Source organism: Athalia rosae, chromosome 1 (genome assembly GCF_917208135.1).
Source record: "Athalia rosae chromosome 1, iyAthRosa1.1, whole genome shotgun sequence".
Lineage (NCBI taxonomy): Eukaryota > Metazoa > Arthropoda > Insecta > Hymenoptera > Athaliidae > Athalia > Athalia rosae.
Genome location: NC_064026.1, coordinates 29,660,801 through 29,677,043, shown reverse-complemented (window position 1 = coordinate 29,677,043; position 16,243 = coordinate 29,660,801). Strand labels below are relative to the sequence as shown.

Genomic DNA, 16,243 nt, shown 5'->3' with positions numbered 1-16,243 from the left:
TTATGGTGTTGATGAAAGTTTAGTAATTTCGCAGAAAGCAAGAAGAAAACAGAAGACACTTGGTACCGTACAAGTGGAAACACCGGATATCCGTTGGTTGTTGACAGATGAGGCAGAAACCGGAAATTGATCAGCAGTTATCCAGAAGTCGAGGTTTGAGCTTCAAACAAGCCGATGAAACACATCAATTTTTCACAACAACGGAAAATTTATCGTTATCAGATGGGACAATTTCTACCTTCTGGCATGAAAATTAAAGGTATACTAAGCCGAGCCTTGTTCATGATCGTTACGTAGCTTAGTCAACCGCTAATAATTGACTCTAAAATTCTCTTCTATTTTTCGCCTCAAAAGTTCCCAAGACAGGATAACAATAGTTCAAAATTACCTCTATGAAACGAGCGCCACAAACTGATCTTACGATTTTTTATTTCAATAGATATTATTAATAACCTGTGGGGTAATCATTCACGAATGACATTGACAAGAGTCACCAAAGTACCGACCTCAACTCCAACAGGAGCTTCCATCTTCGATTTTTTTGCTGATGCTGCTGCTGCTGCACCAGCGATCTTTTGCCCTTGAGATCTCGGTGCTCCAAAGCATCGTTACCGCTGAATTCCTTGGATCAAAATAGATCGCCTACATAATATGCCCTTCTTGGCGAAATATTTCAACGTTTGGACGTTTTTGAAAATCCAAGCGAATTGTAAGGATTATTGAGTTCAAATAGAAAAATAGCGTACATCATCTACAAGCAAATTATTCTAGACTTCCGAGGACATTCCCGGTAAACTTTTTGTTGGATGTTTGAAATTTAGGAATTTTTTTCAATTATACATATGAAATTTAATGATTATAAATAAATAATTCGCCTTTTAGAGGGGAAATTGTGGATGGAACGACGACGCCGAAGTTCTGTTCTGCCGAATTACAGCAACGAAAACTTGCAGGGCTATGATCGACGAGTGTAATAAAGTCTAAAGGACCACCGACCGCTGACTTATATGGGCATCTTTTTATAAGGGAGCTTAATCGAACCGAACTGAGCGCACATGGATTTGCCGAAAGTAGGGCTGCAAAATATCTACTTGAAAGCCATATTCTCCGACATGATAATAATCTTAATTTCTTTGGTAATTTTTTTACCAGAATCATCATTCTGAATTGCAGTAATGGTAATACCATGGAAATTGTATTCCATGAGGGCCGATTAAACAGCAAAGGCCGTCACAGTAATATCCGTGACAGTAACATACATTCTATTCGGCGATCGCATAAGATGTGTATGTGGTTATTGCAGTAAAATCTTGGCGTACGGAGTATATACCGCATACCTATGTTGCTGCTGCAGCAATAAACGACCTTGTCGCGAGGACGAAACAAGCTGCACCCGGCCCTTTCTTGGGACACCCTATATATCGGCAGCAAAATTTTTTTTCAACTTACCTAAAGAATTCGCCACTCGTCCAGTCGGCTGCGGCATGTCGGCAAACCTCGAGCTTATATAGGTAGGTAACTATACCATGTTATATCCGCCAGCAAAATGTATGTAAAACGATCATCCTCCAATCTCGCGTACATAGTGCTTTTATAAAAGCTCGATTTTCTAAATGAGAAATAATAAATTGATCTAGCTGTAGGTGATATGAGCTGGATAAGGCGACTAAAATAATGTAGAATTATCTAGCGCATGGGCTGGCGTCATCGGAGTACATAATGTAGAGTAAAATATACCCATGGTGGGGAATTTCTACATCCGTCGAATGATGAAATCGAACTTGAAAGACCACTGCGGCGAGCAATGTCTCGAAGTATAAGCTGGCGCGGGGTCTAACGATGCAGTCTGCAGACAGATAACTCGGCTGAACTGGCTACCCCCATTGAAACCGGTTTTCTCCTTGATATCCTCTATTTTTCTGATGGACCAAAGCTGCTGCAGCCAGGCAACCGTAGCGGGCAGTGCCACTATAAGTTTATATACACCGCAGGTTCGTTGCGTGCTTCGTTTTTAAGACTACACACCATACCTTTTATGATTAATAGTCCAAAGTCCCTCTGTGATTCCATTTTAGCTACTGCAGACGTTACAGGCACATCTTTTCATCCCTGCAGAACCCTGAAGGATTCACAGCCTCTGCACAACTGTCGCTGACAGGAATGAGATTTTTACACATTTAGGCCCAGGCGAAGAAAGTAGAAGAAGAAGAGGAGGAAAAAGGAGAAGAAGAAGTAGAAGAAACCCCTATAAAGTTCTTCTTCCACGGTTTCTGAAAATATTCTCTCTAATCTCTGAGGAAGGAAAGTAAGTTTGTTTGATCCACCTGTTGCTACTCACCCGTTCCCTTTTTATGGGATGGGATTCACTGCGGCCTGCACATATGCGCAAACTGTTGTTGTTATTATTGTACAGTTTGTGCGCAACCCCATAGGATAAGCTAGCCATACCTGACCCTTCGCATCTAACTATAGGTTGTACCCTATGCTTTATAGGTATACATATAGGTATCTACCTGCTTCTACCTGACCGAAATTACGTCTACTGCAGAAGACTTTTTTCTTCTCCCTCTCCTGCAACTTCTCCCTCTGGAGTCTCCTGATCGAAACCCTACTCTCCCAAGTCTGACTCCTGAGGTAGGAATCGAAAGGGAAAAGTCGTCCTTTCAATCACCGAGCCGCGAGCTGGTTCGTCCAACCACGAGCTTCGCGATAGACGCGGCTTTGATCGTGAATCAAGTTAAAAGAAACTGCAGTGCGGAGGACTTGAGAGTGCAACGAGATTCGCTGGCATTCTTTCGACTTCGTTATAGGGCTCAATTACATTTCGAAATGTAAAATCTGTCAAAATTTTATTCGTGTCTCGATCCACACGATTTATGTATCTACTCATCCAGTTCGAAACAACGCATTGAGCCATCTTATCCCGGAGATAAATATTCTCAACAATTTGCAGTTTGCAAGAATCGGCTTTACAGGTGTCGGTGAGACGGTGAGTTCAATCTGATATTACATCGATGTTCTCTTTTTCTTATTTTTCTTCTTTTATTGCAATGTTTGCACGGTTATTAATAACTATTCTCTAGATTCCATAACTGATAAATTCTCTGAGAATATCTGAGTTTACCCGTTATTTTTCAATTATTTCACATAAATTATACCTACAGTTGAATTCTATGAATTATTTAATTCTTCATTTCCAATCGTACGTTCATTTTGATTAATATATGGTTTTTCTCAATACAGAATCATAGTCAGATTTTTTAATTCAAACGTCTCATGCGCCCGTTATCCACTTGATCAGGAAAATTATTCACCGTGAAATCGTGAATAATTGGATTGAATACCCAGAAATTTCACCAGTTTAACTGAAATGTGGTTCAATAATTATCAATTAATTACATCATTTCAATTTTGAAAACTGTTGAAAAAAACATTCAAGCGTTAATCCGTTAGAAGGGATTCGAAAATTAATTTTTTTTTTTATTTCATGATCTATAAAAGCACAGAAGCTTGAGATTTCGAAAATTGTGCAAATTCATCTACTTGCGGCCAGGGCGTATCCCTCAAAAAACGAAAAATGTGAGAAATCAAATTTCCAAAGCGAGTTAATTAATGTGAAGTACATAAATTTAAATTCGATCCAATTTTTCCAGTTCCCAAGGAATATACGCCCTTTATCGTAGCATTCTTAAGAAATAATTTTGCGGCAATTATGGTCGCAAATAAATTCGCTTATTTCTTCCTATGGCTAGAGTGCTGCCGACAAGACTTGAAATTACACGCTGATCGGGATAATTATACGCCATAAAATTGAGGTGAAAATTCAAAGCGTCATTTTCTGCAGATTTTCGATGGCGTGATGCAGTTTCTCATTGCTGCAGGGGCACCAGCAGGTGGGCGTGTGTGAAAATCTACTTAAATTTTGCTAGACGGTTATCCCTGCTGCTGCCGCTGCAGACACAGAACTTCGGTCAAGGTCGCGCATTGTTTCACGTTTTAATGCTTTCTACCCGGCAAGCAAGCCACTGCACCGTTTGCGTTCGTTCCATGTATCCAGACGGTCGTCGCTGGCGCGTCCCCCTTTCATGCTTGCAGACCACGTTTCAAAAAACTGACCTTCAAAGGGTTGAGCCTTATAACCCATTTATTGGGAGGAGTAATGCTTGAATTAAAAAACATTTATTTCAATAAAGCAACGTTCAGAAATTATTCAATTCATCTTAAACATTATTGCATTGTTTCTGCATTAATCAATTTTTGAAAATTAATGGAACAAAGCAACATTCATTTCTCCTATATTTACAATTAGTAGTATTTTCGAATGCCTATCCAGTGACAAATGAAATAAAATATTTTCAAGTTGATCGAACGGAGCACCCTATATTAAATTCATTGGTATTATACTAATTTGCTACACAAACAACTTTTACTGTACAATGTGGCTTTTGCAGTCGCCCAATTCGACACCGTTAATTGCTGCATCCGCGCCGCTCCATAAAACTATCGCATGAAATTATCGCGGCCGTTGAAGAATTCTCCGTGCGAAAATGTCTGCTCGAAGTTCTATACGCAGTACTTCATAGAGTTGAATAATAAATACTAGTAACAATTCAAGTAAAATAATTGAAATATTATTCGCAAAACGCATCGAGAATTAAACTTATACGGATTATTGTCGCTAGATGACGATCATATTCATATCTGCAGCGGAAGGTTTGTTGATTTAATACGGAGTCTCGTGTTGCATCAATAATTACTGTATATAGGTATAGAATATGAGTGTATATCTGTGTAATGATAAATGATAATAATGATAGTATCAATTAATAAATTACGCATCAATGGCAGGTAACGATCATTTATATAATCAGAGAAGAGCGGCAGAAAACTAATTTTAGCGATCTGATAATTCAAGAGGAATTATATTCAACGTGATTAGGTCCCTACATATAGAAATTTATTAGGAGTGAGATAAAAACAAAGATTGATTGTTACTGTTATTGAATATTTTTATTACATCATTAATTATTTTTCAGGCGTAAACATCAAGTAACTATACATGGTTTTTGTGATCAGACTCGGCATTATTTTTGCTGCTCTTCGGCGCAGATGAATTTATCATCGACTTTCTGGCAGAGAGTGCCCGGTTCGCATGATGCCGTTTGCGGTACACCAAGTAGAAGATGATGCGCTCCACAATCCTGACCTTTGGCTGTAACAAAACGTAAGTTATCCTATTTATCGTTAATTTGATTAAAATAATCAGAATTTTCATCATAACTCTCAGTCTGTATTATATGTATGTACAGTTTCCGTGTGAACAAATAAGGATCGGAGTTTCAATTTTGGAATGATGAAGTTATAACTCTGCGGATAGAAATATTTCGCGGAAAAATTATTGAATTCCGCAACTGAAGAAGAGTACAATTCATTATACGCTTCGCTGCAATGCAGCATTTAATCCTTACGGATATTTCTTATGCAAGCAGGACAGCATCCGCAATAGCCTGCGAATGGCGCGAGCGTCTGGCCTTCCGAACACGAAGATTGTGTTTTACTCTCGCAACGTACAGTCGCACAAACACCAGCCGGGCAAACTATTCCATTTACAAAATTAGCGACGCTGATAGCGATCAAGAAGACAACTATCATCGCTTTGACTGCTCTGCTCATTGTCGTTAATTTTGATGTACTATTGCCCTGCAACGAGAAGGCGATTGTTGTAATTAGAATTTGATACAGCGTTGATTCTTATAAGGATGCTCACGGTTTATCAAGAGATCACCGGTTCGCTCGCCACAAGCTAACTGATCCCTACCAGATATCACGCTGTGTTTTAATATCCGATTATATGGTATTATTATTGTGCTTATCGCGGCGCTAAAATGTCGCACTTCCCCCATAAAGATCAATGCCAATAATAATAAGCTTCGTAGCTTGTAAGTGATGTGAGGTAATATCAGTTGGAATTTTACAACGATGCATGTGTGTACAAACTAATTATTACAGCCATTGGCACATGTGTCAAGATCTGGTAACTCCACCACCGTTGGCATTACGCGTTCGATTGCCAATGGGATGTGAGTTTCCATTCCTGGGCACCTGACTCAACTTTTCACCCGAAGATACCGACCATCCAACATATTTATATTGCTGAATATTCATTGATGAAAGATAGAAGAAAAATAAAAACAAAAACTATAAATTGCTCCGGTAAGAACCGCCTATTAAAAAGGTAATGCATAAGTTATAGATTTGGTTTAAACAGGATAGCGACATTAATATTATTGTTTCATTTTATAAGTATGTTATATTAATGTAAAACAGTTCATGTCATTAAATAAATATACATATAATGCATTGCTAATAATAAATAAGTACAAAGATTAATATATACGGGTCCAAATAATAACGCCTTACAATATTCCTGATTTGTACTGAACGAAAATTTTTTCTAGTTTTCGAGCGTCAGTAAATCATTAACAGTTTCTTCAGATCGGTCGATGCAAGTATGTAACAAATCAACATTACTCTTCTTATACATTTATATACCAGTCATACAAATACCGGGGCTATTATTATTCCTGTGTCAGCCCCATAACACGTTGAAAGTTTCTACGTCCATTCAAGTATTGCATCGCCTCTGAAAAATAGAAAAAACCCCGTGAAGTTCGTTTATCACCTTCAAAACATCACCGTAATTTTACACTCTCAAGTGTTGTAATGCTCGTAAACTAACTTACCGTGATAAGTTCTTGGCATCACAAGTTTGCATTTATCGTTTATCTGGTATGTATAATGGAACTCGTTGGTAGTTACAACTTCGTCTTTCTCTGGGGAGTAAACCTCAGCGTGAACAGCTATCTGCATCATATTATGCTCCGTGTAGACCACCTAAGACATGATGAACATATAAAAGATGCCATATGCCGTCAATATTGCCGAGGCCATTTTTATTTTTTGAAATAATTTGTCATTGACTACTTACGTTTGAAAACATTTTTATGATAGAGCTCACATCGACAGGGCGATGAAACAGAATATCACTGATGTGCACCAATCGCGGTCTCTGCTTGCCAAAAAGAAATGCAGATGACCAACTCAACTCCAATGCATGTCGCATCAGAAACCCTCCAAACACCTATGTAATTGAATTTAGCAATCTGCTGTTAACTTTTCAGGGTGAAAAATGTATACGAAAAAAAGAAATACCTTATTATGATAATTTCTATCTTCTGGGTGACTAAAAATGAGATTGCTTATTTCAGAAGTTTCCATCCAGACGGCATCTTGCGGTATGGTACGTCGGCTATTCAAATAGTGTTGGGCGTCTATCGTTTTGACGAAGACGTCATGAATTATTTGCTGTTCCTCAACCGTGGGAACCATTTTAAGCAGCGATTGTTTTTGCACAGATTGCCTTCGTTTCTTTCTCGCTATAGAACGATACCGGTTTAATGGGATATTTGCAACTTACAGAGGGATAAACAACTTGAAAACTTATGGTAACATGTATCCAAAATAGGAAGACTTTAGAATATTATACCTTCGCCTCCTTGCAGTATCTTCGTTTCGTGCTCCGATGCAGGGACCAGTTTGTTGACAAACGCTGCACGTGTGTTTAGCGAATCTCTTGCAGCAAATAAGAATAATGCACGTGTTAATTTTTGCCAGTTATTCTGATCCTTTTGTTCCAACCATACAACAATTTCCATGGTCGAATTTCCCACCCACGACACATGACCAGAAAGTCGAATATCGCCAGCTGCCTATCAAATAAGTCAATGAAGTATGCCAAATATATACCTGTATGGATATGGAAAGATAAGAATGTAACAACTCGTTCAATTGCAATATTAGAAGATCAATTCAATTCCACGTCATATACTATCTAATTCATATTGTTTAATTTTTGATTAAAGTATTTTTCAAAGAGCTGAAGATTAGCGAGTGATTCACCTATGGTTGAACTTATGACTGAGCTGATTTTTAAATCTCCATTCCTAATTTTCATACATATTTATACTGGTTCAGAATGTTTGTAAAATGAGGGGAAAAACGAAAAAGTGAAAAGAAATGTATCAAAATCCAGGATTAAGGTCTTTCATTACACACTGAAATATTTAGTAAATAATAATACCATTGAGCTTAGTTATGACAAAAAAAAGCAAAAATGGTTTTGTGAGTTAAGGCAAAAAAAGATTAACAAACCATGCCTGTGTGCCATGATGTTTTGTGTATTTTTAAGGAAAGTTATAAAATACCTTGTCTGTAAATACCTTGGGTACATAATCCGTAAAGTCAATTTTGTCCACAAGAGCGGTGACCAGTGTATAAGGAAGAATATCCCCCTCTTTCATCTTCGGATTTAGCAAGTGTTTGCAGGCAACCCAAGCTGGAACAATTGTTAGTTAGTTCAAATATTTCAATTGCAGAAACCACGCGGGTAACAATATTTATGCAATCGGTTTTAACTACCTGCAAATTTGTCCATATCTTCCATGAGTCTTCCTAATCTAACATTTCCCAAGAAGGTGACGTATTTTTCTTGTAAATCTAAATCCGAGCTAAGTGGTAGTATGACGGATGAAAAACTGTCCTGCATAGAACGTGGTGGCAATTCATCTTGCGAAGATGGTAACAGTTTTAATAAATGTTCACGTGACGGTTGCAATGGTGAGTAACCCTTCTTGATACCCATAATTTTTTCAAGAGTCTTCTTCACTGGAATGGTTAATCAACATGTTATTGAAAGATTTCGGATTTGGTTGAGACCTGAATCATCCAGATCCATAATAACTCTATTGACATATGAGTGTAAGACTGTACTGACTATCAGCTATCGTGCCATCTATAGCTTCTGGTCCACCCATATTGATGTTTTTTGTTTCTAACAAATATCGTTGAAAACTCATCAATGTCCTCCTCCTGTATTTGGTAGAAATGAAAAACAAGTGCAAGAATCAGTTAATATTACAAAATCTCATACTGATTTTGTGAATAAACAATCAGATCAATAGTTACTTACATTAACAGTGGTTGGTGTAGCACGTGCCGTATCATCACACCCATGGCCATGGTGCCAATTTTTAGGTATCAACAATAAGGATTTGCTAGTGTTCTTAGTGAATATCACACCCTTACTCACAATGCTGATTTTGATTTCTGTGAACAATTGAACATAATCTGGTCACGTTATGATTATAGGATTATATTACTTTGTGTTGTAGCAATAGAAAACTAATAAAATCAGATTAGCCTTTGGTAGATTGGTTGAATTTATGTTAGTTCTATTTGAGCATTAACCAGCTTCTCATAATTGTGAAAATAAAAGTTATCATCCTTGTGATATGCGATGAAACCAGTAAGATAATCTGACCTTATGAACTGACACCAGGAAATAGTTCTATTCTCAAACTTACGCATTGGCAATCTACTTAAATTTGTTTTTGTTAGCACACACCGTCTAAAGAAATTTAGTCGACAGATGGTTCTTTTCTCCTTCCTTTGGAATTATCCTACTCCTCAGACAAATTGCACTTGGCACACCGCAGTAGACCTAATCTCAAAATTAGTTGACAATTGCATTAGCATGACGTAGTTATTTTTTATTAGCTAATATCCTTCAAATGAACTCATATTTTCAAAGTCCATACTTTCTGGTGAAGGTGTACGATATGAGCGTAACGGATGACATCATTGATTGTTATATTAATAATCTTCGGTCAGTCCTAAACGAGGAAGTTCGATCGCCTTCGACAGCACTCTTTGTTGCCGACATGGGTGTCATCAGGTGGAAGAAATAGGTAGACTGGTGGTTATCGGCGGAGGTTTCACCAAGTGAGATGAATAAAAAACCCGCCAAATAGAGGATGTTAATTAAAACGTTCATTACTTTTCGTGTTGAATTATTTCTCGTTGACTTTACATTTGTATGACCAGATTTACGCTTCTCCAGTAAACGGCAATAAAATTAAGCCTCTTCCAAACCGCACAAACGGAATGTCATTAAAAAAAAAAAAGGTGAATAAAAACTGCAGTATTTGATCGTTGCTAAAAAACGTTTAAATTGATAGAATGCTCTGTTACATTTGTAGATGCATAACACGGCAAACATTGATTTAAATGCCACATGACTAACAACACGCTAATCTATTACCATGTGATTTCCCTGACCTCGTGATTGTATAATTGGTTAGGCACGTCAAACAATTTCGAATGAAGGATTTTGATTGGAATAAAAAGAAATTGAAAATACTTCAGAATTGAAAGCATGTTTGTTACAACTACAGGTGCGAACTCAATCAACAATAGAATTCATGCTAACAAATTTCCTTTACACTTTCTACTTGGAATTAAAAAAATTAACAGTGTGCACATGTTTCATGTGAATAAATGACTTCTTAATCGCATTTTAACACCTTTCAATTACGTGAGTACGATAAATTTGAAATCAGACCTATTTAAATGCCGACAAAAGTTTGTATTTTGATAACAGACAATATCACATGTACGTATTATGAATATTTCAATTTTTTCAGTTGCTTTGAAAATCAATGCAAGTCTCCTACAGTCAATCGTTTGTCATACGTACGTCTTACGTGGGGTAGTCAGCCAAATAATATCGCGGAGTGCCATTTGAAATTTAATAGAGAAGAGTCTACACCCACAGTTTTTATCCATACACATAAGCAAGATGCAACTCATGTGGAGCATCCCCCTCAATAAAAGCCCCCGAGATCCAAGGAAAATGCTCTCCCCATATTGTAAAACCATTAGAGTACTTCAAACCATTTAAAACCTGTAGTCGCACAAGCGTCGCTCGACAAAAGTTAAGAAACCAACGAACGTCATTGATTTTAAAGTAAAAAGCGGGTGTTCAGAAGTCCTTATAAAAGACTTCGAAGGCAATCTGAATAAATGCAAAAAATAATTCCGGGTTGCCTTCTTTTATGAACCGTATGAACAGTGATTTTCGATAATTAGTACATGTGATATCCTCGATCGTGACAGTAAACGATAATATATCTTTGAGTGAAATTTTTTAACAAGTTTGCAAATTCTATTTACACTTTTCATCATTTATTGTATTACTGTGGAAGGTTTAAGAGAACATTTTGACCAGAAGGAAGATATGACACTTGGCGAGACCGGGATAATTGGTATGCTATATCTTCAGCAGCTTCAATTCGCCTGAGCTCTACCAAACCATCACCGGCTTCGCCGAATGATTTAGCGAGTAGGAGGGCAGCTTGGGCATCACCTTCCGCAGTAATAATGGCAGCTTTTTTCTGTTGTTCAGCTTTTTCTACCAGAAAACGTGCTTTTTCGGCATCTTGTTGTGCGACCTGCTTCAACTCCACAGCTTGCGTGAATTCTTTACCAAAAGTTAAGTGCGTCTGAAAATAATATACAAATCATTAGATTCAATTGCAGAATTCAGTTTGAAAAATTATTCCATTTATTCCTTATCAAAGAACTTGATGAGGAATTAAATACTTACAATGGAAATATCATCCAAAATGACACCGAATTGGCTGGCACGCTCTGTCAAATCTTCGCTAACTTTTTGAGAAACGACTTCACGTTGAGTGATTAATTCCCCGGCATCAAATTGTGCAACGACTGCTTTGAGAACTTCTGTAGTAATCGATGGTAGTACTCGTTCGTCGTAATCGACTCCAAGGATGGTGTAGATTTTGGGAAGAGAATCAGGAATTGGCCGGAACAATATACGCAATGTAATATTAACATTCTGCAAGTCTTTACTTCCCGTAACCACAGGGACATTTCGTGGCCGTGATCTAATATCGAACATAATTGGCCTCTGGATCCATGGAATGAAGAAATGAGTTCCCTCACCCACAACTGCATTTTTTATTCCTGCAAATCTGTCGAATATCACAGCTCTGTGACCTCCGTCAACTGAAATATTAATAAAAGTTGGTGGAATGAAATTGGATGGTGATACCAACAGGCATTATACATATTTGGTAGAGAAAATGAATTGGACAAACCATTGTATAAAGCTGAATTGACAACACCCCCAGCAAGAGCAAGACCAAGGCCTAGCTGTCCAATCCTACCAAAGAAGTTTGCTGCCATTTTTCAAAATGTATCTGAAACAAAATCAAGTTTATGGACTCTGTGCCTCACTAACATTCTCAAAATCAACAAATCTGCACAGTTTAGACACACTGATGCAATAGTCATTATAATTTTGTGTACATCTAACCTAAAATATTCACCTCGCGTACGACTTAACTAATACTACGAGTTATAACTGGAAGGTGAGGACAACAGCAATAAACCAAAGGAAACTTTATCATCGGGGGATGTTCGATTACTCGAAGCCCTCTGACTACCTTAAATTGTAGATAAGAGGGGTGAAAAGTTCATGATAATCAACCGGTTCCAAGTGATTTTACAGCGATATTAGTAACACCCGTGAGCTCCCGTTACGTAATCTAGTGAAAGAAAAATTGCATGGATCGATGAATTGAAAATACTTTTACAACAATCATCGTAGCTTACGTAAGTCACCGGGTTTTGAAGGTGCCTTGTCAGTTTTCTCCTCGTGCAGCAGTGCAAAGTCGATGAAGGAAAATGGATCCCGCCTGGTCACAAGGAGAGCCGGCACAAGGGAACGAGCATGGAGCGCGCCGTCAACGTTGCTGTAGCGTAGAATCCCATGAACCATGAGTACTACGACCTCTATTGTGATCAATGATTACTTTGTTCATTTAGCACAAAGCACAAAGAGAGCACAACCACAGCTGGCACAACTCACCTATTTCAGTTGCAAGCCCTAATTAATAGAATTGTACAAACTCATCGAACTCATATGTAAATACTTATCAACCGTCACGCTCACCTTTTGAAGGAATATTATACCCGAGATTGTTATAGTTCTAAGGTTAGATCTATTGACTTATTATTAACAATATTATCACATTTAAAATCTGGTGTTATTGAATCTTTCCCAGGCATGAAATGACCAATCAGTAGTACACTGCGCTATATCCTATTTCAAATTCTTGAACCAAAATTATTGCAATCTCTGTCCTTAGGTGAAAGATGATGCATCGGAGTATAGATGAAATATGTGAGGAGTTGGACGAGCTATCGTTGAAATCCTTAGAATTGATGGAAGAAAAAGTCTCTGTAACCTTGCAGATTGAAAATCTATTACGAGATGGCCACATTGAGCTAGCCAAAGCTCGCTATATTCGGGGAATGGAAACTATCGGGATACTTCAAGTACCCACTGAAGCGGAACTAGTTGAGTCGCTATTTGAGATTCACAGAACCGAAAGGGCTGATAACATTCCAAAGTTTGACATTATCAATAAAATGAAAAAAATTGAGAGCCATGATATCCAAGATCCTCTCAAGTGGTTTGGTGTTCTTGTTCCACAAAATCTGCGTAATGCACAGAAACGGTTTCAGGCTGTGTTGCAGCTCAGTGCTAGGTGTGCAAATGTACGCTCTGAAATTATACTCAACACAGAAAAACTTGAAGACTTAAAACGGACAAAACTTAAAATCGGTGCAAAAGAGGAATAGTCAAATTATAAATAGTAAGGTTCAAAGTAATCAACTAATAAATGAATAAATTGTAATATATTAATCAAATAGTTCATGTTGAGTATCTGGTGCAGGGCTCCCGCTAGACCTTTGAAATTGAGGTAATGTAACAGGTAAAACAACAATGATACAAAGTATACATAGTCGATCAAAAACCAATCAAGATCTGCCTTCAGATATTTTTTATTATGAATTGCTATTTAAAACAAATCTCACGTATCTGCTCAGCACGTATGTTACGTACCTATTAAAATATTATACCACTATGTAAGTTTACTAGGTTCATGTTATAAATCAGAGTAGAAATTAGTTACAAAAATGCATGATGTATAAATCCAAGTCGTTTTAATTCATCGCTATAATAGAAAATTGAGCAATGTGCATAGAGATTCGATTGTAGAATTCGAATAAGAAAATCTGCACAAGAATATATTTATATGTATAATAATGTATCGAATTTTTTTTTTATACAATGAAAAAATAATTACAAGAATCAACAAGTATACAGATAAAACGTAGTAGGATGGAAAATGACATGTTCATTATGTACATATTAAACATGCATAATGTAAACAGTTTGCAAGGAATAAATATTTACGCTCACAGTGGAGAACTGATTTCCGTTGCTGGTCAATGATGATGATGCCCTGTTGTAATTAGAGCTGGCAATAATGATCCAACCACTAGAGCTAATAACTCTTTGAATCTTAGACCCCCTGCTGGAATGGAACCTCCTTCCGTAGTCGGTAAATGGGAGTGGCTATTATTTCCTCTCACCATCAATTCAGGTAAAACATGCACTGTAGCTACATAAAGGAATGTTCCTGCACTAAACAACATCGCTAAGCCCGTAGCATTGACACTACTCAGCGTTTCCTTGCCTTCCTAAAAGATAATAGAATAGATTATCTACAAATTGTATAATTAGCTGGATGATACTGATCACCTAAAAGATAAATTAAACAAGAAACCAACCTTCCCAATACCAAAAAAGGTGACTAAAGCGAGACACGGAGCTGCCAGTGAAAAGACTAACAAATGCTTTCGTATCCTCTTTCTATCAACACCTTCGTGGAGCAGGAAAGACACAAGTCCAAAGGCTGCCGGAGCCTGAAAGAACATTTATTACAGTAATTGATGTGAAAATATAAGTTAATGAGTCGAAAGGGTATACCTTATGTAGCATAATAGCAAGGAAAACGATCATCTCTACGTCAGCCTGTGCCGTAGTAGCGGCAGCTCCCAAAGCTACACCATCTGCTGCGGAATGCACTACCAGTCCCAGTGTAGCAGTTAAACTCTTTTCTGTCGGTTTACCTCCTTCTCCATTACCCCTGGATGAACACTGATCCACCAACAGCATGAATATGAAACCTAACACCAGTGTAATACCAATGAGGCTATGAACATCACCTGCAAAGAAAAGTAACCATTTGAATTATTTCATTAAACATTTTTTGTCGAGTAACAGCACTTGAATTTTGCATCGAACACATCATTTTTTGTAATTTACACATCGTTTTCTGTAAATTAGTAAATACACATCTGCGTTGATTGAATTCAGATTGTACTATTCGATCAGATAAATCGATAAGCAATCTGGAAGTCGAACCTCTCTTCAAGAAAATATGTCCGGCCAGGCGATTCAGTTTGCATGTTGATGTCCGCTCAATAAATACTCTCAACTCATTTTCATTGTTCGTGTGGCCATCCTTATAAATAATATTCCTGCGTTATCGGAACTGCAAATTTACAGCCATCACCTTGAAATGCTCCTTACCGCTGGCATCGTGGTGAGCGTCAGCACCTCCAGCACTGAATAACGCACGCACACCTTCTGGAATGATAACCGCGAGAGCTGTTCCGACAAGTAATCCTGCTCCCAATACCGAAACTAGCTGCAGCTTGTCCTAGAAAGTAATTGAAAAAATGTAATCAAAAATACAACGTTAACGAGTTCCAACATTGCTACATATAGTTGTTCAATTATTCTATGACACTTCGTATAGCAAAGGAGATTAAAGGTAGGACCAACAGTTTGACGATAGAAGTTCCTTCATGACGAAACAGAAAAGTGTGACAGATGTGATGGGAGTGAGATTATCATGAACTGTTATTCACTGAAATTACGTGTTTGTTGGATATTATCGTATTGAAATGACGGTCACATACCTCAGATAAGTTGATAACTAATGGTAAGGATCCGGCCAAATAAGAACCGAATAACATAACCAGAGCAAGCATCCATAAGACTCCGGTTTGCTCCATTTTTAAGTTGTTCGTCAAAAAGTCAACCGATAACTAACCATACGTCGCAACTTCTATATTACTACGGCACCTGACTTCACTGCAATTTGCTGACCTGTCAAATTTTATGGATATTGCAGCAAATATTTTGGCTTGCATGATTTCTGCTACGTCGCCATATTTGAGGTGAAGGTGGCATGCCATATGTCACACTACGAAAGCGAATACGATCCAGTACCACCAGTACGGAAACAGCCGGAACGGATTGCGGAGCCACTGAAATCAAATTTTTTACATCACAATTGAACGGCTGCTTCGATAGCTGGATGAAAATATGGACCCTTTATTCTAGATATAAATCATGTCTGTCAAAATTTTGAAGGATGGGATCGAAAATAAAAATTATAAA

At 37.7% G+C, this 16,243-nt stretch overlaps 4 protein-coding genes and 1 long non-coding RNA gene across 10 annotated transcripts; 2 read left to right on the top strand and 3 right to left on the bottom strand.

The window, feature by feature from the left end:
* Positions 1-105: 105 nt before the first annotated feature.
* On the top strand, positions 106-5,179 carry LOC125499963. The gene is made up of 6 exons (XR_007277086.1): positions 106-259; positions 440-790; positions 883-1,070; positions 1,153-1,511; positions 1,691-1,991; positions 2,076-5,179. It is a non-coding gene; the product is annotated as an uncharacterized LOC125499963 (long non-coding RNA).
* On the bottom strand, positions 4,992-9,749 carry LOC105683773 (acyl-coenzyme A thioesterase 9, mitochondrial-like). Of its 3 annotated transcripts, none has more exons than XM_048650424.1 (12): positions 9,423-9,749; positions 9,029-9,165; positions 8,834-8,928; positions 8,479-8,724; positions 8,265-8,395; positions 7,547-7,769; positions 7,213-7,436; positions 6,989-7,141; positions 6,744-6,894; positions 5,768-6,643; positions 5,469-5,700; positions 4,992-5,212 (listed from the first exon to the last, which is right to left on the bottom strand). In XM_048650424.1, exons 2-10 carry the CDS (start codon positions 9,076-9,078, stop codon positions 6,579-6,581), a joined length of 1,338 nt encoding a protein of 445 aa, XP_048506381.1. In that variant the 5' UTR covers positions 9,079-9,165; positions 9,423-9,749; the 3' UTR covers positions 4,992-5,212; positions 5,469-5,700; positions 5,768-6,578. The 3 variants fall into 3 exon arrangements, with proteins under 3 accessions (XP_048506381.1, XP_012252070.2, XP_012252071.2); XM_012396647.3 differs by having other exon boundaries at positions 9,464-9,749; XM_012396648.3 differs by having other exon boundaries at positions 8,280-8,395; positions 9,423-9,747.
* Positions 9,750-10,042: 293 nt separating this feature from the next.
* On the bottom strand, positions 10,043-12,672 carry LOC105683775 (protein l(2)37Cc). Of its 3 annotated transcripts, XM_012396652.3 has the most exons (5): positions 12,535-12,573; positions 12,366-12,467; positions 12,018-12,119; positions 11,504-11,925; positions 10,043-11,399 (listed from the first exon to the last, which is right to left on the bottom strand). In XM_012396652.3, the coding sequence occupies exons 3-5, from the start codon at positions 12,103-12,105 to the stop codon at positions 11,091-11,093; spliced, it is 819 nt and encodes a 272-aa protein (XP_012252075.2). In that variant the 5' UTR covers positions 12,106-12,119; positions 12,366-12,467; positions 12,535-12,573; the 3' UTR covers positions 10,043-11,090. The 3 variants fall into 3 exon arrangements, with proteins under 3 accessions (XP_012252075.2, XP_012252074.2, XP_012252076.2); XM_012396651.3 differs by lacking the exon at positions 12,366-12,467 and having other exon boundaries at positions 12,535-12,672; XM_012396653.3 differs by lacking the exon at positions 12,535-12,573 and having other exon boundaries at positions 12,249-12,392.
* A 4-nt stretch (positions 12,673-12,676) lies between these two features.
* Positions 12,677-13,998, top strand: LOC105683777 (coiled-coil domain-containing protein 115). The gene is made up of 2 exons (XM_012396654.3): positions 12,677-12,916; positions 13,071-13,998. The coding sequence occupies exon 2, from the start codon at positions 13,078-13,080 to the stop codon at positions 13,564-13,566; it is 489 nt and encodes a 162-aa protein (XP_012252077.1). The 5' UTR covers positions 12,677-12,916; positions 13,071-13,077; the 3' UTR covers positions 13,567-13,998.
* LOC105683774 (zinc transporter ZIP9) lies at positions 13,755-16,128 on the bottom strand. Of its 2 annotated transcripts, XM_012396650.3 has the most exons (6): positions 15,760-15,780; positions 15,368-15,497; positions 15,200-15,299; positions 14,762-15,000; positions 14,563-14,697; positions 13,755-14,472 (listed from the first exon to the last, which is right to left on the bottom strand). In XM_012396650.3, exons 2-6 carry the CDS (start codon positions 15,374-15,376, stop codon positions 14,218-14,220), a joined length of 738 nt encoding a protein of 245 aa, XP_012252073.1. In that variant the 5' UTR covers positions 15,377-15,497; positions 15,760-15,780; the 3' UTR covers positions 13,755-14,217. The 2 variants fall into 2 exon arrangements, with proteins under 2 accessions (XP_012252073.1, XP_012252072.1); XM_012396649.3 differs by lacking the exon at positions 15,200-15,299 and having other exon boundaries at positions 15,760-16,128.
* Between the last annotated feature and the right edge of the window lie 115 nt (positions 16,129-16,243).